Genomic DNA, 24,966 nt, shown 5'->3' on the forward strand with positions numbered 1-24,966 from the left:
TTCAGTTTTAAGATGTTATTTAATAAATTTAACCAAAAGACTAATTGATACGTTTGCCTCTGCCAGAAAGGAACTTGATGACCCAGAGTATATCTATGTCCTATATATTGTATACAAACAAATTCTTACATAGTTATTTCAAATGAGAAAGGTCTATAATCTGGCCATAGGTATATGAGTGGGTTAAACCATGCTCAATCAAACTATCTGGTAAAAACATGATGCAACTCCTAAAAGTAATTTAGTCCACCCAAGTGTCAAAATTGCCATTGGATGAGTCAGGGCTAAATTTACCACCTCCAAATGCCTACCTTTCAATGCACAGCCAGTTTACTTCTCAAGCTTTCAAATGTATAGGCTGCTTATTTGTATGCAGCTGCCACAGTGCAGTCTCAAGATTCATGTTTCAAGCTTTGCTTCTTAGTTTCCATGTTCGTAAAATCAAACACTATATGGGAAACTTCTTCCTTACCACTCTGCCAGCGTATTCCAGCATTGATTTGCACTGGGCTTGTTAATCAAGTCCTGTCTCAGCTTCTGAGTAGAAACTGTCAGGGCACATCCTGTGGCGGGCAGATAGCGGCCCACCTGTATGGGGTGCATTGTTTGACTCTATTATGTTGAGATCTATCAACTTCTGACTAAAAAATAAATTATTATGAACATCTGGTAGCAGAAAAGACCCCTGAAATGGAATGTTTGAAGTATGTATTCAAAAGGGCATGATTTTTCCTTTCATTTTCATCTCTCACCTTGTGAAAGAAGCACTAGCAAGCCTCCAGCTCCATCATTCCTTTCCATTTCCTGACAGAGGAGGCCCCCAAGTCCACCCATGGTAGTGTTGAACTAGTGGATTCTGGTATGCCAGATTTCCCATATCAGAAATCTTTATTTCTAGTAGCTACAGATTCTTCTTATTCCAACCTTCCTTCTCTGTGCCAAAATATCCTGGCTTCTGTTTCAGGCTTTATGAAGAAAATAACATCCCCAGCATTTCCGTTGACTTTATTTGTATGGTTGACACCAATTCTAAAGAAAAAGGAAGAACTTGCTCAGTTAGTGCAGCCCAAAACCACTGACCGACCTTCCCAATAACAAATAGTTCAAAATTTGGCTTTGAGTCAGAAATTAAGTCAAACACCATACTACCTTACTGATCAAACAACACCCTCAGTTTAAAAGCAGAAGTCCCCAAAAACCAACACATGCATTTCTCGAAAGCTTTGTGTTTTTGTGGGGGAGGAAGCGGAAAGAAGAACTTCCACTTCAACTGTATGTAACTCCACCCTCTATTCACATGTACCAGAAGAGCAATATAAAAGTGAAGGTAGGAATAGGTTGTCTTTAACAACATAATTACTAATCAAAGGGTTACATGAAAGTGGTGTTGATAAGATGCTGTCACCAGAATAAGTGTAACATCTCAGCTTCCTGTCACATAATCAATTATATTCCTTTCTTGATGTTGCAAAATCATTTTTTCTTTCTTTTTCCTGAATCTTATAAATGGTAACGTCATAATGAGTCACATGGATGCCATCACTTGTAGAGAATCATACAACTATTTAACTACTTTGCAATATTAGATGTCAAGATAAGATTGAAAAACTACATAAACTGCAGTGAAGCTTAGGAAAGCAAAATGGAGTAATAAAAAGCTCAAAATTAAGACGCCTTCCCATGCCAAAAATTATCAAGAGCATCGTATTTATTGACATGAGATTCCTAGAGTTCTAATATTGTGTTTCATCTGAAAGACAGTCCTTTCAGCAGCACAGTTCAAAAATTATGGTCCTTCACCACACTGTAACATCCCTGTGTCAGAAACTACATGATTCTTGTCTAAATGGTAATTTTTAAATAGGTAGCCCAACTCTCTCCCATATCCCAAATATCAGCCTTATGCCACGTGACAGATTCCTCGCTGAGAATCCTGATGGCAACAACAAACCAGATCCATTTGTGTGGCCCCTTGGCTGGCAACACTCGGCTCACAAGCGATATGCTTGGCTAGTGTTGGTCAGCTGCTTGATTAGACCATTACTGGATCAACAATCAGTATTTATAATATGGAAGATGTTTCTCTTCAGTCTCTCTACTAAATGGCTTCACATCAGTCTTGATGTCAGGACTAAGAAGGCATTTGTAAGTGTGCCAGCAAAAGAATACTGTGGAGGACATAAAAATGTTTATTTATTAATGGTCAGCTACAGAGTAGGAGACTAACTGGCCATTAGGTTTTTGTATCTACTTTTAGTCTGGGAAACAGCTCTGATCTTTAATAACTACCTGTTAAATCATGACAAATTGTAGGGTTTAGCATTATATTGAGACATAGCTGATTTTATATTAAATCAAAGAAATTACATTAATCTATACAAATATAGGTAGGTGAACCTTAAGCAAGCACATGAAGATCAATGCAAGGATTAAGAGATGCTATTTAAAGCTCATGGAAGCATCGCTCATGTGTTCACATATGGCTCTGCCAAGCAGCAAGCTTTCCTTTCATTATGATGCCAGCTACAAAATACCATCCTGGTACAAAACAACTCGTGTCATTCAACTTTTATTGGAGTAAGCTGATACATTCTTGAGAGTGTATTTCCTGTGTTTGCAAGTGAGTTCTTAAGGCGAGAGAAGTCAGTAACCAGTAGTCCAGATAAAGATGAATTAAAAGGTGAATTTAAAAATATTCATTAAAAGCTTCATGTTTGGGACTTCTGTTAATTTGTTAATTTGCTGAGACAGCAGCTTTGACCACACATAACTGTAATCCTTTAACAGCCTTAAAGCCAAGCTATTCTATTGCTGAATTTCTTGTTAGTTGAGGATGTAACACCCAACAAACGATGTTGTATTGTAAATCACAGACTGCATGGTGCACCAGAGGCGATGCACTGTGGTTTATACAGTATGCACTGGGGGTCAGGAGGCCACGCGCTAATGATCTGCTGAGGATGTGGGGGGATTCGCCAGCAGCAATCACAGCACCAAAGAAGGGTGCAAAGAGGAATTAGTGATTAGTGTCCATTCCACTTACAAAATTGAGTATCAGTATCTCAAAAACAGAGCTGCTTTTTGTGCTACAGCCTGTCTATTCACCAGAGAGTAAGCTTAAGAGGGAAAGAGGCATGTCAGAGTAACGTTAGTAGGCATTGCAGTAGAAGGGCGTATGTCAGTTGTACTATTAGACTTAAACTGTAAATGGCAACAGTGTGGCTTCTCAGTATGAATCTCATTAACTGTGTGGTAATTGAACTGCTAGCTGAATAACCTGGTAGAAATGAAGGAAATGTGTGCTCTGCCTGAAGCGCTGCTGTGCCTCAACACATTTAGCAGGGATGGAAAAGTAAATAGCTCACAAAATGGCCACTGTTCAATCATAAAGATATGCTACTAATAACTAATAAAAGAATTTCCTCTCCTTTGTTTTTCCAGCTATGCAGGAACAGAACATTTTTAATTACATAAAAAATATAGCAAAGTGTAAGATTTTTCACAGAGCCATCCATATCGATATTTGAAATTATATGTAAAATAGGTATGTGGTGAATAAAATCCTCTAAAGCTTAATTGATTTGTTTTGGTTTGTAATTACTTTCAGATAAAAGATTTGAAGAATGTTGCTGTTGCCATTTTTAAATATATTTTTGAAATACATAAATGTGCAAAATGAAAAATGAAAGACCTACCTCCACAATTGGAGTAATTCAAAATTTCCATGTGATATTTTTATCAGTTGTATCCATCTCTAAGCTAGGATTCTGAAAATTTTCACAGAAGTATTTTGACTAGCAGGAATGTTTATGGCCACAGTATACTGTAAGCAATAATTACAATATATTAATGCAGAAATTATTATCACTAAAAATCAGGAAAGTATATCGGTAGAACTGAGGGCACAAGATACATAACAACCCTAATACTCCGGGACAGCTAAGCAGCACAGCTGAACTACTTGTAGAAATGATAGGGCAAAGAATTATGAATTTTAAATCTCTGAAAAAGTTGCATACTTATTATGGTCAGTTTTAGATTACAGTTGAATTTATAACAGAGAAAACATACCAATTGCTATTATGTTGGCTTTTTTATCAACATTATATAGGCATTTTACAAGACGTAATAAAAAAATGTAATCCCTGCCCTTCAGTGTTCCTCAGCTCTAAGGCTCTAAACTTGTTTTCATTGCATGCATGGATCCAGTGCTCCAAAAACTGCAAGGTTATGTTAGCTGCAGACCCCACATCACAACAGTACAGGTTAATGTGAACCAGAGAGAAGATAACAGTAATAATCACAATAAAAAGCCCAAGGAGATAAATTACTATTATTGTTATTATGATTATTATTATTGTTGTTGTTCTTGTTGTTAGAAATCATTGTTATTACAAATTTATACATTTGTGCAACTTTAATGCTACTAGTAATTCAGTCATGGGAATGGTAATATGCATTTCTATTATTCATCGCAGTGGCATGGATCACATGTAGGGGATTTTAAGAGTCTAATTGAGCATGAAAAGAAAAAGATGTCATCAAAGGGCTCCAACCAGGAAGCTTAATCAGAAACAAATCTGTGATTTAGTCTGAATTATTCTCTTCCCTCCTGAAGCAGAGAAAGGATGCTAACTGCTTACGAGAACAATTGCTAATCACAGTAAAAGTATGTGCCAGCTCAAAAACTCTGATCATAACAACAAACAGCTCCCCAGAACATACACAAAGCTGAATTCATGTGGGGAAAAGAAGGAAAGGGAGGAGAATTTAAATAATATCAGGAACAAATGATTGAAAACAATATGCTTTGTAACCCAAACCCTTTTGATGGCTCCCACAGAACTGGCCCCATTTCACTGGCCGGGAAGGCCAGGGCTTGCTGGGCAGGCATTCCTGTGTCTCTGGGACATCCCTGGCATCACAATTGTCTCAGAATTCCCTGCAGTTTGATCAGGACATTCTCTGGTTCCTCTTCAGTATATGTAAACCCAGTTTGTCCTCTTGCTTGCTGCTCACAGGTGAAGGAACCTCAGAACTTGGAGAGTACATCCTTCCTGAATTTCCACAGAAAAAAGGCACCAGGTCACCACGAGTTTGCTCAGGCCATTATGTAGACCTTGAAAATGAGTTGCTCAAGAGTGTAGACACTCCCTGACCTTCTGTTTTCCTGGCTAGCTATCAGGACAACCTTCACAGCCATATAATATAATACTGTTGAACTTTTGTCTGCAGCCCTTGATTTGTAGCCATTCTGTTACATGAGATCAAACAAAAAGTTCTTCTTGGGCCAATCTGCACTGCTTGTGTTATATAAGTATTTTTCTCTATATTAATTTCTGCTATATTTCCTAGGTAAAAACTGAGCATGCTAAGAAAGCAAACAACGGGACAGCATTTTAGTGACATTCATGTGTAGCTCCTTTTCAGAGAAGCATTGTGTATTATTTCTGATCTGGACTGGTGAATACAGTCCCATGACATCACATTTAAAAATGGCTATGATCCACCTACTGATAATGCCAAAGAAAAACTGGCTGATTTTTTTTAAGAAGGAAGCTGGCACGAAGATTACAAGGTCCGAGGCTTGTTGTCTACATGCAGAAAAGCCCAATTTCAAAAGGAAATCTGTTATTTCATGTTTTCTTAGCTCTCACTTCCAAAAGTGTTCAAACTAGTGCATATGGCTTTTAACTGATCAGATCTGATGGGCATTCAAGTCACATTTCTCCCTTCCTTTGCCTCCTTTCCTGTTTTTCTTTTTTTTTTTTTTTTTTTTTTTTGTAGACTTCTGAGTTCTTTCATATTATTTGTTTCTTTCCCCTCATTTTCTCTCAGATTTCTCTCTTGGCCCATCTCATAGGTCTTTCCTATTTTTTCTACCTTGCATACCTGCTTCTTCTTATGATTGATTTCTCATCTCTGAAGTGATCTTACATACAGTCTGCCCCAGCCACCATCCTTTTAGTTCTTTGGCATACCTTTCCCTCTTTTTTCCTTAACCCTCTTCCATCCTTGTAAACTTCCTCTAACGTGTTACTGTCAATATGTTCACTTTTTACAAACACGGTTCTCTATAAGCAGAGCAGTCCTGGCTGTTGGCTCTCAGCTGACAGACTAACCTGTGGGCAAACACAGAAAGGTAAAAGCAGAAAGACATCAGTGACAGAAACTCTCATTAACACCCAGATCATCTCATGATTGAAAAAAATACCACCAAAAAACTATTTATTTGTGTCCATGGTGTCACTGTTCCTCATGATTTTTACCATCTTGGTGCCTATGCTATCAGAGGGAATCTGGGCTCCTCCTGCTTTCCCTTCTTTGCTCACCTTGGGACAAGAAAAGCACAAAGGTGATACCTTCATTCTTCTAAGTCAGCATTATGATTTTATATTTAAATATAGCTTCTGTGCAAAGCTACTTGCTGCTTTCTGGTTGGTATACTATGTCATCTTGTGCCCTTTCCCACTATAGTTTATCCTGCTGAACTTGCTTCCATCTTGCTTAAGGTTCTCTAAAACTCGTTCTGCGAAACGGGCCACATTTGTTTGGTCTCAGTTTTGTCCTAATTATAAACCTAAATGCAGAGTGGTGACATATTCTATTCCTCTTTTAGCCACACGCTTCCATAAATGCTGACAAGACGGGAGCTGTGATAAATAGCTTTCAGCTCCATAATTTAAATTGCTGCTGTATTTACAGCAAAAGTCCAGTAGATGGCAAGATGATCCACCTTATTTTTCATCTGACAGTGTCTGACAGGACTGTGAAAAGGCAGATATTACTTTTTTTTCTTTCCCCTTTCTTTTTCAAAAGCCAACAAGATAGCACACTAAAAATGATACTATTTTGCTTGTCAGAATTTGCTAAATTAACTCGCTACCCTACATTCCCTGGTCCGGGGACGTTACATTTTGATGGCTACTGTGTTTTTCTCCTCAGAAGCTTAAAACACAAAATGTCAAGATTTTTTTGTATAAGAACTGTAAGGTATATGTGCCAACAGTCATTAATATTTCAACATTATGTCAGAAATAGCTAAAATAAGTGATCGATCCTTGTTTTGCCAGTTATCGTAAGGAATCGGGTATTATAAAAAAAAAAAAAATGCATTTCACGTGCCTCAACAGAATAGCTGCAAGGTTTATTCATTCCCGCATGCAGCAATATAAATCTCCGCGACTGTTGCGGTTCTCTGCGCTTTGCACGCCCGCTTTTACCCCCGCCGCGGCTCTGGCAGCACATTCCCAACGCACGCGCGGGTGCCAGACGCCTGTATCAAACTAATAAGAGAGACAGACCCAAAAACACGGCCTAGAGGGCACGGCCGAGGCGTGGAGGAGCGGCAGTTCCCCTCCCCTTCTCTCCCCTCCCCGGCGGTCGCCTCCGCCGCCCGCGCGCCCCCTCCCTCAGGCTCCCGCGCGCCCGCCGCGGCAGGGCGCACCGGCAGCCTCAGCCCCGCCGCCTGCCCGCGAGCCTGCGCGGGGCAGCGGCGCATGCGCGGTGAGCGGCTGGCGGCGGGGACTCGCGTGCCGCCGGCGGACGGAGCGGCCCGGCCCGGCCCCTCAGGGCGGCGATGGCGGCCGCCGGCGGCGGCTCGGCCGCGCCCGTGGAAGTGCCCGCTGCCACCGCCACTGCCGCGGAGGCCGGCGCAGTGTTGCAGCGGGAGCCGCTGTACAACTGGCAGGCCACCAAGGGGTCGCTGCGGGAGCGCTTCGCCTTCCTCTTCTCCAACGAGCTCCTCAGCGACGTGCACTTCGTGGTGGGCAAGGGCAGCCCCCGCGGCGGCGGAGGCGGCGGCGGCGGCGGCGGGGGGGGGGCGCCCCCCGGGCCTGGCCAGCAGCGCATCCCCGCCCACCGCTTCGTCCTGGCTGCCGGCAGCGCCGTCTTCGACGCGATGTTTAACGGCGGCATGGCCACCACCTCGGCTGAGATCGAGCTGCCCGACGTGGAGCCCGCCGCCTTCCTGGCGCTCCTGAGGTCAGGTCGCGGTGGGGCGGAGGCGGGCGGCCCCGGGGGCACGGTGGGGGCTCCTGGGCCGGGGGCACCGCTCAGCGTCCGGCCGGCATCGCTGGGCCGGGGCGGGGGGACCCCGCTCGGCCGCCGGTGGAATTTCCTCGCCCCGCGGCCCCTCCTGCTCCGGTTCTCGAAGGGCCCTGCCTTTCCCCCGGCCGCCGTGTGCGTGGCCGCGCAGGGAGATGCAGAGAAAACGCGGAACCACCTCATGGGCTGGCCGGCAAGGTCGAACCGCCCAGCGAGCACATTTTCGTTTCTTCTTGCTCTTTCCCCTACATCCGTTTCCCAAGAGAAGCGTCCTGATTTTAGGGCAGCTAATTGTCCGTTTGGAAAAGTACGTTGATAGTGGTGGTTGTCTGTTTGGCTCTTTGATTCCAGTTTTCGTTTTTTTTTTTTTTTTTTTTTTTTTTTTAAAGTGAGATGATGGGAATTAGTGATTCTTCTGAGTGTTTCAACTATCCATCCACCTTCTAATAGTGGTTAAGAGACAGAGACTGTTCTACCAAGCTTTTAATTTCTTTTGATACTTACTTTGAAATTTTATTCATTTTACTGTTCACTTTTTCAGCAATGGTAATAAATTGTGGTTTTGCCAGAGTAATACCTATTGTAGTCACATTTATTTCAGATACTCTTGGGTGGAGAATGAACGTGCGGCAGAAGGCAGTAACTAATTGATTTTTATACACAAAACCACCCAAGTGAGACCATGAGTGCAGTGATGGCAAAAAGTATGTAAAGTGGGTTAGTGATTCTGAATTTGGGCAGAATAGGATCTGCTGCTTCTCATGCTCACAAAACTGATTAATTTATCTACCCTTTCTTTTTACTCAGTGTACTGGTAAATAAAATATATGCTGTTCATAGAAATGATTACTAATCGTTTCTTTGGGCATCAGGCTGCAGTGTGGTAGTATGGCCAGACTGCTTAACCCTAAGGTTTTTCTTAAAGAAACTCCTCTGCTAGTCAAAACTTCTATAAAGTAAATGAAACAGATTTCTGTAATGAACATTTGGGAAACAATATTATTGCATGGAGATAAACATATATTGTCTCGAAGCTTTCTGTAATGGGAGAGCTCCGAAACCTTAGCAATTTTCTCATTGTTTTGAGGCCTAGCAGATAAGAACAGTGAGAGGAGTCATCTAGTCCTGATTTAAAAAAAAAAAAAAAAAAAAAAAAAAAAAACAACCAAAAAAACCCCAAACCAACAAACTACCATGCAGCAGCAATGTCTCTGTGTTGCTGTTAGCAAATGAACTGTCTTTATTTTGTGGATGTTTAGCAAAGAGGGAATGGCAAGGTGAAGAGTTTGTGTAGAAGAGTGGGAGATAGTGGGAAGTGTCTTTCAAGTAAAATGGTTTCAAAGGTTAAAAGTAAATGACTCTGCACATATATGTGTTTATATATATGTGGAAAAACTACTGGATGGTGAAAAGTGAATATAATGAGAGAAGCTTGTCTGGATAAAAATATAAACACGGAAACAGGAGAGTGCTAAGTAAAGATAAGGGTGGTATTTGAAAGCTGGAGAAGTAAATGAAGAGATGTTGTTAGAAGCAAACAAAAGCCATCTTGTGTTAGCAGAACTGCTAGTACATAATGGCCAGGGGACTTACGTAAGAAAACATATTATACTTGTATCTTGTTTAAATATCACCAGACTGATGAACTGTTGAAACATCTCAGGTTTGATGTCATCTTCGGTATTAAATACATGGCAGCTTTTTAGGACATTCTTCCATATTATATATATTTTTTGAGCTTACGTTGGAATAAATACACATTTCAACACCTTGTTTAAAACATACCTAAGGAGAGCTTCTTTAATACAGACCAGTATAGGAAGTTTATACATATTCCATGCTTGTGTACACTGCTTTTAAAGTATACCAACTATAAGACAACCTGTGTTTTTTTCCAGGTGTTGGCCAGAAGAGACAAGAATTATACCTTGCACTGTTGTTCTTTCATCTATCATTAGTAAATTGGTCAGATAATGATAGTTCCCTTTTATAAGACCTATCTTTAATCTTTGCAAAGACCAATTTGGGGTGTATTGGTTAGAAATTAATACACATAGCAAATGAACATCAAGGTAAAGGAAACATTTAAGTGATGCAAAAGCTTTTGGGAATAATTTACTGATTATTTAAAGTTCCACCGCTCATTTCCATTTTATTTACTCATGTGGTTTGTTAGGTCTTATCTGTAGTTGATGTGTTTCATAAAGATCTACTGACAAATGTTACTTTTTAATTAAAGCCAAAGGAAAAGATTTTTTGATTAAATTTTTTCAGATTCTCTTAAAAAATTTATTCCATCTATATCTTTCCAGTGAGACTGGGTGTCATTTCTCTGTCCTATGATGTAGACTTTCATCAGTGTTAGTGTTTTGTCACAAAACAGATGGTAGTTCAAGAATTATGTTTATGAGGAAAAAAAGAGTAGTTAGAAATTGAGCAATTTAAACATCTGATAGTCACCAAGTTAATGTGACGTCTGTTTTTTGATTTTTTTTCTTTTGGATATAGTTGTACACAATTTAAAATCAGCTACAGTTGCTACCTTTTTCTAACAGGGGACTTAAAAATAATAAATTTGAGAGTTAGTGTATGTAAAAATAATGAACTGAAACTTTAATTGATAGTACCACTGTAATTCCTGTAATACATTTTAGGATTTCTTTTTTTCCCCTGGAGAAAGTTGGATAGTCGTCCTTGTCTGTGGGCTAAAATCTTAGCTGTAAAGATGGGAAAAGAGGAGCCTTGAAATCAGCTGAAGCGGAGAGAACTTTCTTAGAAGACACTTGGCCAAGCTCAAAGGCTTAGGAATGACTGTGGTGTGTGTTTTGGCTTATCAGCCACTATTCCTCTTGCCTGGAGAGTTTTTAAACATGAGACAGGAGGTTTTTTAAAAGCAGCTGACTACTTAAGCAGTTTAATAGATAAATCCTTGAGAACTGAAATAACATCAAAGTCACAAAGTTTGAATCTGCTTCCCCATTAAACAGGGAGTTTTTGGTATGTTTCTAACTGTACAAATTGAATAGCAATGATCAAGAAGATTAAGGTTGTCTCAGTAGGATTCTGCTTTAGGGTTTCATTTTGTTGTTTTTAATAAGATTTTTTAAGATTTCATTCACGTTTTACAGTAATTTAACTTGTCCTTTGATCATTGTATAAAAGAAAGTAACAGCATGGCACACGTTTAGCAGTCCGTCTTCCAAATGTCTTTGCAGAGGACTTTGGCAAGCAGTAAATACAGGGGTAGCCATGACTAACTAGAAAAAGATTCCTGTGTGCTTTTAGAATGGTGAAAATATTTCAGCTGTTGGGACGATACTAAGACTAGAGGAGAAAGAGGTGCTAACCTGAGAGTAAAGAAAAGTGGCATAAAATGTATGAGACGCTTGTGTAAAGGGAATGATCTAGCGGTCGCTTGTAAAAATTGTTCTGGTCATTAAAAGCGCACTGTGGACGTGCACTCCCACACCCCCCATCCTGGATGACAACATTAGCTAGAGAGCAGGTTGTTTCTCTGAGGCTCTCGAAGGGGAGGAGAGGAGGGAAGAAGGCAAGGGGGAAGGATAAGTGATCTTGAGCCCCACTAAGTTAAGTGGAGGAGAAACACTGGTATAAACATAAAGGTGTGCTAGTTCAGGCATGCCACAAATGGGAGAGTTGACATAGAGACATCTCTTGGCACATGAGCAGAGGGATTTTTAGAGGGAAGACACACCTAGAGTTCCTCTTTCATGAGTTGATGAATGCATCATGATCATCCATCCATATACTTAAGGGAAGTAGGATTATACAACATCCTAGAGCAATGTACTTTATTACCATTTTTGTTGTTTTTACAGCTGCTTTTTAACTTTGCAAATTCACACTTTTTAGTATTTGGTAAAGGCTATTGTTTGGCTCTCAAAATTCCAGAATAGTATTGATGTTGTCAAAAACTTGAAATATTAAACACGAAAAACTGGCAGTGTGACTTTCTTAATGTATTTGGATGCCTCTTGTCCTGAGTTTTCTCAGTTTCAAAGTAATGTAACTGTATCACATGTTCTCTCACTATGAGATATGCCCTGTGGTGATCGATGTCTAGATAATGAGATCAGTAACTCCATGCAGCATATCACCTCTCCTGGGCAGAGTGAATACCATGACTGATGGAGCCCAAAGTCGTAGACCAAATGAACTCAGTGGGGTGCTTAATAAGGATGTGTTGTAATAGTGTGGGACCTGAGCATGACGTAAATGCTGTGCAATAAGGGGTGGTGAATGTACTAGGTTTGGCCAGGATAGAGTTAAATTCTTCATAATAGCTACTATGGGGCTATGTTTTGGATTTGTGCTGACAATAGTGCTGACAACACACTGATGTTTTAGTTACTGCTTGAGATGCTGTGAAAATTTTGGTGGTCAGAACTTTAATCACTTAAGATCCATTAGTTTGTCATTGACACACTTTCAGTTGGGGAGTGTTTCTTACTGTATATCCAGCCATACAGCAGGGGAGGGATTGGAGCATAGAGCCTCAAGTGTATCCTTCATGGGATGAAAAAGTATCCTGTAACTCTTAGATCTCTCACAAATGAAAAACCTGCATGTATATACACTGTTGCCACATTTGAATTCCTGTCATTTGGACACGTAATTGTTTTTTGATGATATGAGGTAAAAGCCTGAAAAATTCCTGGGAAAGCAAGGGTCAGAAAAGTGCAGTCTGGAAGTGTACCCTGATTCTTAAGAAGGTGTAGCAGAAAGTGAACCACAAGCCAGATAAAGCTCCTCTGGTGTGTCTTTTAATGGGCTTCAGATGGGACATACTTAAGGAATAAAATCAAAACCATGTTCCAAAACCAACTTGGTGAATTTTATTTTTTTTTTTTTAATTAGGATTAGCTGAAATTTGTAACGTAGTTTGTGTGGTAATGCTGCTTTTTTTACAGCCTGTTAATGTTAAACTCCTATGTAATTTGGACTTCAAGCTCCTATAAAGTTATACAAGGAAGATTAGGGCATTTTAAACAGATTTTTTTTAAATCTTAAAACCAAAATCTAAATGCACTATTCTAGCACTTTAATGATCTGCTTGTCAATTTGATATATAAGACTGTACCTATGAAATCTTAGTTTCTTAGTACTTCAAAGGTAAATTTGTCAGTGATAGTGACTGGCAAGTCAGCCTATCATTTTCATCAACAGATAATAGTTTATAGCTTTCATAAATCAGTTCTAAATGGGCTGTATGAAACTTACTAAAAGAAAGTTAGCATTTAATTAAACTCACTATTTCTAAAAGCAGTTTGATGTAAATCCAGTTTAAAGAATTAATCTAGAACATCATTCACATTCCCTAAGTGATGTGAAAGCTGGCGGTTTGAATAGATTGGCCTAATGGTAAATATGTACCTCTTGGTAGATGGCAGCAAATTTAGTGCTGAACACCAGATTTAGTTGTGTTAGCAATTGCTGAGAATCTGAGTTTTCTTCGAATATAAGAAACATAAATAGTGAAGAACTTCAGTTGAAACTTTAATTCTAGGTTTCTATTCCTTAGATCTCTCTATGTTGCAAGCAAGTTCATTACTTCCACAAGTTTCTTCTGTTAAATACAAACTGAGTATTGTTACATTTAAAAACTCTTCAAAACGCACCTTCCATCTCTGTGTTGCTTGCCATTCATTTCAAGGAGTTTCTGAACAAAAAATACTAAGAAATATAAAGGAAAGACTTGGTCTTCATTGTGGAATTCCTGCATTTTGCTAGTGTGTCCTGGTTTAGTATGTTTTAACCACCAGTGTGTTGAGGACAAATTTATTTTTGTAAATCACAGGCTATTCATGATTATTATCTGAAAAACTGATGAAATATTGCTAAGGTTATCTTCAATGTCACCTATAAGAAAGGTTATTTTAAAAAGTCATGTTTTCCATACAGAGCCTTAAAATAAGTCTTATCTTGGCTGGTCTCGAACAACAGCTCCTCAGGAATCAGTTTTTTTTCCTGGTTTTTATGGAGGCTTCTATCTTTTGGTTCACAGCTTATGCTAAAATCTCAGCCAATCATGTAGCCTCAAACAGTGGATACAAGCCAGAGTGTTTTGCTATGGCAGGAGTAGAAGAATCAAGGTCATCTGCTAGATATTGCTCCCTTTCCTCTCCTCTGAATATTACAGAATGGTAACTTCAATGTAAGATGTTACCACAGTGTAAGTCCTTGACACTATTTTCCTCATGGCAGGGAAACTAGTGTCAGTAAATTAAGTTCAGTAATATAGCCATAGAGGGTTATGTATTGATATTTAGAAATACAGCTCTTTAGAGCATGCCTTCATATGTTAAGTGATTATGCAGCTCAGCTGTTGTTTACAGTTCGGTAGCTATGTATAACTAGTACAGCCAGATCAGTCTTAGGGAGTAATACAGATTTAAAACAAATATATACCATTAGGTTAATGTAATATTCTTTCTTCAACCCTTTAACTAGCTTATTAATTTGTAAAAATGCTACATGGTCAACTGTTTCATGTTCACAGTGCAAATCTTTGACCTGTTTTCTGAATGCAAAGAGCTTGTGCTTGACTGACCCTTCCAGATATGTTTTTATAATCTGTATATGTGTATTGATTTCTAGGTTTCTTTATTCAGATGAAGTTCAAATTGGTCCGGAAACAGTCATGACTACTTTATACACTGCTAAGAAGTATGCAGTCCCAGCCCTGGAAGCACATTGTGTGGATTTTCTAACAAAGCACCTCCGAGCAGATAATGCCTTTATGCTGCTTACTCAAGTAGGTAAATTTAAGCTGGTTTGATTTACTAGGAGAATTGGTATTTGGAGGGAAATTACTAAATATTACATTACAGTAGGTTTGCTATCATGTAGTCTGATTTCTGTATGAAAATGTCTAGCTGCTCTGTTAGCATTTTTACAGACTTAGCTTCTTATTAATGTGGAGGGAAGGCTTTGTTGTTTTGTTTTGTTTTTAATATGCCGTGAACCGTGACATTTTAAATGGAGCCAGTTTATTCTACAATATATTTGCATGAATCTCTTAATTGTTTTTTGTTAAGACTGCTTCAGTTCACCATAGTGGATTTGATGTGTACTTTTTTTAGTTCTGTTCGCCAAAACTACAAACATAAGCACAAAGGAAAGCTTGCATTTAGTGAATTTGCATTAATTATGTACTCCTTTGAGATTTTTAAGTTCTCTTTAAGGTATAAACACAGAGTACTTAGATCAACCTATTTTAATTTGGATCTATACTAGAGTGAAAATACTTGCTTTTACAGATTAATGGTTTGTCAACTTTATGCTTAAGGTGCATTTCTTTACCTTTTTAGGCTCGTTTGTTTGATGAACCTCAGCTTGCTAGTCTTTGTCTTGACACAATAGACAAAAGTACTATGGATGCAATAAGTGCAGAAGGCTTTACTGATATTGATATAGGTAAGTTGCTTCATGTTTTCCTAAGCATTAAACTTCTGAAGGGAATTGTAGGGCATAAGAAGACTTTGTTACAGGATAGTTCGCCTCCCACACCTGAGTGTAGAGTCCCAAGCACATCTCATCTCCTTGTCACGGTAACCTGGGGTAGTTTGCTTTCCCCCCTCATCTGCACCCACCTTTGCACAGGCACCAACGCAAAGGCCAGCTGCGGATCTTGGAATTTGGTCAACAGCACCTGCATTACATCAGCAAGCTTGCTAATGAGCAGAACAGGACATTGCATATATATGATATGTTAATCAGTGCAAGTTTTATTATCTACCTTGCAGTGTTTTCCTTTGAGCTTCACTCCCCAGCAGGGCTCCCACTGTGGTAACACCTACACTTTCATTAAAGCTAAAGCTTTCACTTGCTGAGCGTTCTGCCTCATCCTGGAGGGATCCACACCTGTTTTTTGCATGTAACAGGAATCATACTATTTTGTTGCTGCATGGTACTTCTCCATTCAGAGTTGCACAGATCAAGTACAATTTATGAAATCTGTTTAAAAAATGAATATCTAAACTGCTGGTTTCTATGTTTTATCTTTTATGAAAAGCTACCAGTTTTAAATTTGCTTATATTTCATTGCTACTATATGTGTCGTAAGATTTACTCCCAATTCAGCTGGACTGTGAAAAACTCAGACTGAAGGAAGGTATTCCAGCTGCTTAAAGACACTGTAAAGTCATTGTTAATTGTATTCAGTGGGATTTGTATCCAGACTGTGAGTGTTCATCTCTGCTCTTGATAAGTCCCAATCTGTTTTGACTTTCCAATATGATACTTTCTATGACATGCCTTGCTTAAATTCAGGGCATATAAAAATTCCCAAAAAAGACAGAAGATTCAGAATATGAAAACGTGCTTTTTTTTTTCAGGATTGTGTTCTATAATAAACTGAGAGTTTTTGCATACCTGTTATTCATAAAATGCCACAACAGGTAAGAAATACAGGAAAGCTTGCTTTTGTAAAACACATGAGAGTACCTTGCCTCACATCCTGTGTTCCACCTTCAGGCTTTGTGGATGTCAAATACTTCAATGTTTAAGATGACTTTCATGTATTTTTAAACTGTTTTTTTATGCACCACTGCTGCTTGTGTCTGTAGTTGATACAGATTGGTAGGTGGCTACTCGGATGAGGGTATGACAATGTCATCATGAATAACTTGGTTTTTTAGTAGTCTGCATTCACCGCTTGGTCACTTCAGTTTTGATCTTGCCCTAACCATGGAAATTGAAATTCTTCAGGATATTGGTTGTCACTACATAGATCATATATAGTCACACTCTCAGGAATCAAGAAGAAAGTTCATACGCTGTCTTCATAACAGGAAAATTACTTTTTTAGTTTGGAGTCTGTACACCATTGGGAGATTTCTTTATACATAAGTTGTCTTATCTTTGGTGTCTTATTATAAATGTTCTTAGTGTTTACTTAACGTTTTAAGCTTACTTAATGTACAGCACTGTTACTCGTTTGGCTGAAAACTGATCTAAATCTGAGTGTTTTTTCTTTAGACACATTATGTGCAGTTCTAGAAAGAGATACCCTTAGTATTCGAGAAAGTAGACTCTTTGGAGCTGTTGTTCGCTGGGCAGAAGCAGAATGTCAAAGACAACAACTACCTGTGACATTTGGAAACAAACAAAAAGTCCTTGGAAGAGCTCTTTCCTTAATTCGTTTTCCATTAATGACTATCGAAGAGTTTGCAGCAGGTGAGTTTTGGGGTTCTTTGTCTTACTGTTAGACCATGTTTCCTCACAGTTCAGCTGTGAGTGTTCAGATGGTTAGTGCTCTATTGTTATTAATATCATACTAATAAAGGTTGTGATGCAGAAATGAAAGGAGAACATTCTGCAGAATACATTCTGGCCATTGGAAAATATTATTGTCATCTTCAGTTTGTGAATATTTGTGGTTTAAATACAGCACTTGAAGTAATTCTTCAAATCATCCCAGAAGTTTTTTCTTTTCACAGGCCCTGCTCAGTCTGGAATCTTGTCAGATCGGGAAGTAGTAAATCTGTTTCTGCATTTTACTGTCAATCCTAAACCAAAAGTAGATTATATTGACCGACCAAGGTGTTGCCTTAGGGGAAAAGAATGTAGCATTAATAGGTTCCAGCAAGTGGAGAGTCGCTGGGGCTACAGTGGAACAAGTGACCGGATTAGGTATGGCTTTTGAAACTATTTGTGGGAGAGACAGAGAAGTGTGGAAAGAAAGGGAACATATTACTCAACTTCGACTTTTTGGCATAAGATACAGTAACAAACGTGCTGGTTCTGTTTGGGCACGTTTAATCTTTACCTTTTTTTAAAATAACTTAGGCTGTTGCACATGTGAAATAAGAAGTAGCAAAAATCAAAGTTCAGGAGGATTGGGTGCATTTTAGAGTGATTGGGTGTTTAGCTGCATATTCCCTAAAAAAAAAGTAGTAGTGGTCTGTTTTTATTTTGGAGATACTCAAAAGAATCTGGTTATTTTTTGTTTAGTGATATTGAGTATGATGGGAGCTTAGAAAAGCTTTAACCTGTAAAGGTGATACCTTACAGATCATTTTTCTTACTATTGAAATGAAATAGAAATTGTTATTGAAAAAAAAAAATGTAATTTTCAATTTACTTCCCTACTCTTCAGTGGGAGTCTTTTTCCTACTTGACTGGGAATAAGGTAACATAACCATCACAGTTGTTTAAATTCCTTTCTTGGGTTGTGTTTTGCTAGGTTCACAGTTAATAGAAGAATTTCCATAGTGGGGTTTGGATTATATGGATCTATTCATGGACCCACAGACTATCAAGTTAATATACAGGTATGGTATATTCTGTTTAAATAGGCTTATGCAGAAACTACACTTTCAGTACTTGCAAAAAGGTTTGGTGTATATTTGGGTAGGAGCAATTGGTAGGTCAGGAATCTAAGCTGTGTTTTGTCTCTGACAATTGCCATAAGCGGATGACTAGGGAAAAATAAGAACAATACGAAACTCATCTCCCTTTCTGCTGTGTTATCTTGTCCTTTAGTCATTTTCAGTATAGGCATTTCCCAAGACTGATTTTGTTTCTCTAGTAGTTCCTGGTGAATCTTTCTTCTGGATACTTACCTGGTCTAACTTTGAATTCCTGTAAGTTTTCTGCCAAGGAATTCCATAGCTTTGTAATCTGTTCAGTTGTGCACAGAGTCTGTTCTTTAATAAAGTTGCTAGTAATTCAGTAAAGAGATCTTGGATTTGCCATCAACAGCTCTGAAATGAGTGACACAACATGTAGTGACTGCTAAAAAAGCCCATTGTGTCATCAGGAGGATACTAAAAACAAGGTAAAAGGTGACATTGTGTTGCTGTATGAAAGCCAGGTATACCCGCATCTTGAGTATTGTGTGCAGTTCCCAATCTCACACAGTAGAACTAGAAGATAAAGAGTAATTAAAATGATTAAGGGGAGAGAGCTCTTGCTTTATGAAGGGAGATCAAAAGGCTGGGACTCTTCAGTCTGTAGGGGAGAAGGCTATGGGGAGGTGTGGGCAATGCTTTTAAAATCATGAGGGCAAAGGATAGGGTAAATGCAGAACTGTTTGTTATACGCCAAGGCCCTGAATATTAGAACTAGTAGACTCTTACGGATACTAGCATAAGATCAAAACAGATAAGAGTATTTTTATAATGTAGAAGATACTATACATACTGCCACAAGAAGCAAAGACACTGTTTTGAATTTGGTGGTATTTGAACATATTCATTCATCAATGACAGATCCATTAGAAGATTCCAGAAGAAACAGAAGGGTGACGTACGCTGTAGCACCCCTAGTAGAACAGTTGTGGATGCTGAGGGAATGGACAGCAGAGCCCAGACTTGTGTGCTAACCCTCAGCAACATTCTTTTGCCACTGTCGGTCCAATATTGGACCATTTGATCCACTGGGTACTTACTACATTCTTAGCTCACCTGGTACATGTATTGGGGCTTAGAGGCCTGTCCTTGCCCAGAGCTTTTTGGAAAGATTGATGCCTTGGTTGCTACTGATTCAGTATTAGGCAGAATGTCATATGTTACTGTTACCATAACTTCTTCTGTAAAGTTACTTCAGTTTTAGGTTTCCTGAAAACATTGTCCCAGCATAACAGTCTCCCTGGTTTCTTCTGCTGGTAAATAATTTATTAGTATTGCTGTTCTCCAGGCTCCTACATGAAGACCTTATCCTGCTGCTCCTTGCTTTATATCTTCATGCTCTTTAACCCACCAGAGTCTGTAGGGCTTGTTGCTCCTCCTGTGTTGAAAGAATGATTTAACATTGGTTTTAATGCTTTCAGGTAGCTGTTCCTAAACCTTCTTTTGGCCTGCTTAATTGTATTTTTTACATTTTAATCTGCCAATTTGAACCTTTCTATTTAATCTGGATACAACTTCCTATTTCTCTAGGATGTCCTTTTTTGTTTATTTATTTCCAGTAACAGCCTCTGGTGATCAGCCATGCTAGCTTTTTTCTTCTTTTCTCAGGCCTTTCCTAATAGGTGATATGTACCGATACTGTACTTGGGCATGTGACGTCCTTCAGTAGTCTGTGTGCTTCTTATAAGGGTTTGATTTTCTTAATTGCTCCTTTTAGCTTCTTTTGAACAAGATTCCTCGTTTTTCTCTTTTTGAAATTTAGCACAGCTGTGGTGGATTTGCTTTTGTTGTTCACGTGGAAGCGTTGACACTTAAATATATTATGGACCCTGTTACATAGTGTTTCCATTATGAAATTTTGAATCTGATCCTGCTCATCCCTCAATACCAAACCAAGGGTTGGGTTTCTTCCTACTGAGCAATTGGTTAGTAAGCTCATGAAATGGTCAGTGATAGCATCTAAAAATGTCATCCCTGCTTCATGTCCTGATATGACACTTGCCTGGTCTGAGCAGGTAATTGAAGACTAAAATTGTATTTCCTGCTCTTCTAGCCTGTTTGACCTCTCTTAGCATGTTGTGGTTAGGATTGTCTTCTAGTAATATTGATCCAGCACTATATTTTTTCCTTTTCAAGTATGGTATTTCAGTCCATTTGAATTCTCTTTTATATTGATATTAGTTTTGATTTGATTCTAAGCTTTCTAACAAGGTATTGGCATTGCATGACAGGCACAGTTTTACTCTGTGCTGTGTATTTCATAAGCTGGTACTATCGCATCACATTGACTTATTAGGTATGTGGGAAATTTTGTAAAAGGAAGAATCTGTGATTTCATTTAGGGACAGAAATTCCATTGTCCCTATCTTATTTTGTAGACTTCTAGCATGTGCTGGGACTGCTGTTTCAGTTTATTTCTGGGCATCCTATTTAAACAGCAGTTTATTTGTCTTCTGTTTCCTATTTGATGATTACTATTCTCTGACCATCCTGTACTTAAGGACAGAAATCTTGTGTGTGTGTCAAGAAAAAAATGTTGTGCCTTTCCTTTTATGATGTTCCAAACAGAATGTATCCAGAATGAGGTTTTGAAGGAATTTGTTGGCTTTTCCACATTCCTTAGTTTAAAAGCTCACTTGCAAATTCTTTGAAGTGTCATCAGTTTGGTTTTCTCAAAGAGTCCATTTATGTAAATGAGTAGAATAGTGCACTAGATTGGATCTTTAGAACAAAAGAGTTGGTACTAAGATCCTAGCAGCTGTACTATATGATACTTGGAGTTTTACTTTGCATTAAATCTTGTTTGATTCTCTCAGCTAAATTCTGTGATGAGAGAATTTGATGTGCTCCCTCAGCATGTTTGCTGTATGTATTCCATCTGAAAAGACTTCAGCTTTTGCAAAGCAAACCAAAGCATATTATGTGGGGATGATCAAGAGATTTGCTTGAAAAACATGCTCCTGATCCAAACTGAAAAGCTAATATACCTCTACGGTTCAGGTGAAGGCCATCCATCTTACACAGGTTCTCTTTATTCTGGAAGTATCCCCAATTCTGAATGGATCTGAAACTTTCTTGTCACTATCTTTTCAGACAAGTATTTAATGCCTGTGGTTTTGCTTTTCTTCTTGGACCTGCATCAGTACTAGCAGAGCTTTGGAGATTTAAACATTTAGTACTTGTCTTAAAGTAGTGATAATGTTTACTGCATATTTTTTTATGTGAAAGTGGCTTAGGACTTCAGCATGATAATTGTTAATATTTCTATTGATCATGGCTGGAAAGAAAAATTATGGCACATTTTGCCTAGAATAGGGCTTCATCTCATTTGTGCAATATTAAAAATCATGACAATTTAATAATAAAATATTAAGACCGATAGGATTATTGTTAGTGCAGTAATCCTGAGAAGTGTTCATGTTACTCTAAAGCTCTGATATTCAACTTCTGCAAGAGCTGTTTGGCAGCATGGATCAGGATTGCTATCCAAAATAAGATGTGAGGTACCTGCTATTACTACATCTTAGCTAGTGATTCCTATTCACCACTAAAATTGAAGGCAAAATAAATAATACATAGTCTGAGTATAATTTTTAACAGAATCTAGAAAAAAAATAAATTGTGTAAAACATAGAAACACAAGTTCTTGTTTTGTTTACTGCTTACATTATCTGTAAAAACTTGGTTTTACCTCATGGGCTGTGTAGGTGTACAGAGATCAGCAAATCTAAGTACATGATTATATGTAGTATATGAAGGTCCGAAGCTGAAGGTCTAAGAGCTATTTATTCTTCATCTCCCAAGCAAAGACTGTAACCTGTTTGCAGCAGTGTTGAATCTAGCCCACAGATTGGCCAGCCTGTGTAAAACTCGCAGGCCATCATCATTCAGCATGCTGCTGGGTCAACCCTAATGGTATCGGGAAATTACACCTACATTCCAGTTCTGAGATTGCTCTGTTGGTGCAATTAAACTGGGTGGAGTAGGCAAGTGTTTGGTTGTAATCTTATAATATGCATACCATAAGAATATTTCTCAAGATTGTAAACCTAAAAATACTATTTTCATGTTTTTGTACAGATAATTGATTATGAGAAGAATCAAACACTAGGACAAAACGATACTGGATTTAGTTGTGATGGAACAGCCAGTACATTCAGAGTTATGTTCAAAGAACCTATAGAGATTTTGCCAACTGTTTGCTACACAGCTTGTGCAACATTGAAAGTAAGAATGCCTAACAGTACAGAAGAAATACTACTTTGATGCAAGAGTTGTTCTTTTATCTGTCTTCTGATGGGAAAGTGTCTTCTAGATCTTGATTTTATTTTAAGTTTAGTGCTAAAGAAAGATGTAGTTAAACTCCATAATAACTTGTAAGACTGCTACCTCTCTTCTGTGCCACTGCACAGAATTCATAACTGGATCCTTTTGCCTTCTCGCTTTCTGGCGTGATGTAAGTGTCAGAGTGAGTCCTAACGGAAGTCACTGGTTCCGTGTGGACAAAAGCACTATCTAGAATATTTAATCTGTCAGCTCTCTATCAAAATTTAAGTTTGATTTCTTTTACCAAGGATATTCTAACCACTAGCTAGAGTCAAGAAAACTGAAAGTTTTTTTTAATCACTTCTTATATACTAATGCTGAAATATAGGTAAGAATTATTTGTTCTAGGAAAGTCTCCCCGAATGTTATGAACAAATTTATTTATTCAATGTTTTCTCAAAAATGTTTTAATATTCTTTTAAGTATAATTTCTTATACAGAAATCAAGGTTGACTAGGTTGGAAAAAATATACTGTGCATTAAAAGAAGCTGAGGCAGGAAACTAAGTGAGAATATAGACAACCTGTATGACAAGGAGAAATACTAGAAAATCTTTATTCATTACTAGTTGGATAAAATCAAGTGGTTTAAGTCTACTGTCAGAGAAACTTTTTTTTGTTACTTAGACATAGGGCACTTGCTTCTGTTGCCCGTGATTTTGTGTATAATTTACATGATGTGGGTACAGAAATTTTATACTATTTAAAATAACCTAAGTCAGTAGTGTTTGAACTTTGACATTTTACCCATCTTGCTGCCCACTTCCATTCCATTGCTAATCTCTTCTGATGGTTTTTCAGGGTCCTGATTCCCACTACGGAACAAAAGGTTTGAAGAAAGTGATCCATGAATCTCCCACTGCTAGCAAAACATGCTTTGTCTTTTATAGTTCACCAGGTAACAACAATGGTACATCAATAGAAGATGGACAGATACCAGAAATAATATTTTATATTTAATTTCACATGATCATCTCAAATGTATCAGTGTATCAGTGGACTTCAGCTCACTGTTGGCGGCAGTTAAAATTCTGTGAAACTACATGAATGTGTGAAAACAAAACTAACTTGTTTGAGAGGTACCAGACAAGCGATTTTCTCTGCATCATTATTGGTGGAACGTAATTTAGCTTTTCCTCTTACCAAATTGTCAAGTGGAATAAATGCTCTGTACATTGAAAAGATTGTTTTAAATAGTCTCTAGCAATGAATTGCTTTGTATTTTCACCCTATCACTTCTCGTGTAGTAAAATTCATTTTCTGAACTGGAAAATCCTTACTCATTATGAACTTCTTGTTACCGTTTTCCCCAACCTGTCCTAAAAAGACAGTAAAGCTGCTGCTGTAGTCCCAGCTTACATTTCTTTCCAAAATGACCTTTGAATGACCCTGTGGACGTGAATTGCTACTATATTTTTTTGAAGCACATCAGCAAAACTGGATTCATATTGCTATCATTGTGACTTTTTGGATGAGCCGTGGAGAATTAATGGACTTAACACTGCAGACAGCATCTGCAGCTTCCCTGAAGAAATACTAAGTTGAATCCAGCAACAAACAGCTCTTTCCAGAATCTCTCTTAATGCAGAAGGGATGTTTTGGAACATAAAGCTGGGTATGGAAATAGTCACTGTATATACAAATGTGCCTATAAAAAATGTATAATGTGAAATGAGAATACAAGACTTGTAATTATGTTATTTTATCATTGGACATTCTAATACTAAAAAATTAGTATGAACTAAGGGTTATTTGTGTGCAGCTAGTTTTACAGATTGCATACAGTAATTGGATGCAATTGATGTATGTATATAGTATTCACTGTCTTGCAATATCTGCTGTGTAGAAGTAGAACGTCTTCATGTATAAAATCCTGTACCCTCCCCCAACTTATACTAAAGTAATAATTTGAGAACACAGGAGAAAAAGCCCTCTTCCTTTCTCTGATTTCTCTTTAAATGTCTGCTCCAGGGAAGGCTGTGCAGGTCTTAGGTCTCAGACCCCAGCCTGTAAAATAAGCCCTTTGGTCAGCTCTCCCGGACGTTTTTCATTGCCTTAGCCCACGGCAGCGGTGCTGTGACACGGGGGGGGGGGTGGGGTGGGGTGCGGTACAGGCGCCTGCAGCGGTCCCGCCGCGCCGGGAGAAGGCAGCGGCAGAGGGGCAGGAGCCCCGCGGGGGGCCGCTGGCCTGGCGCCGTGGGGCCGCTCCCCACGGAGCGGCC

The 24,966-nt window shown here is 38.7% G+C and overlaps 1 protein-coding gene across 1 annotated transcript; it reads left to right on the top strand.

Moving 5' to 3' along the window:
* The first annotated feature begins 7,483 nt into the window (after positions 1-7,483).
* Positions 7,484-24,672, top strand: BTBD1 (BTB domain containing 1). The gene is made up of 8 exons (XM_032982981.2): positions 7,484-7,983; positions 14,665-14,821; positions 15,378-15,483; positions 17,047-17,244; positions 17,508-17,700; positions 18,254-18,341; positions 22,500-22,646; positions 23,546-24,672. The coding sequence occupies exons 1-8, from the start codon at positions 7,580-7,582 to the stop codon at positions 23,702-23,704; spliced, it is 1,452 nt and encodes a 483-aa protein (XP_032838872.2). The 5' UTR covers positions 7,484-7,579; the 3' UTR covers positions 23,705-24,672.
* The last annotated feature ends 294 nt before the right edge of the window (positions 24,673-24,966 follow it).

This window comes from Tyto alba, unplaced genomic scaffold (assembly GCF_018691265.1).
Source record: "Tyto alba isolate M040663 unplaced genomic scaffold, T.alba_DEE_v4.0 Super-Scaffold_41, whole genome shotgun sequence".
Taxonomy (NCBI): Eukaryota; Metazoa; Chordata; class Aves; order Strigiformes; family Tytonidae; genus Tyto; species Tyto alba.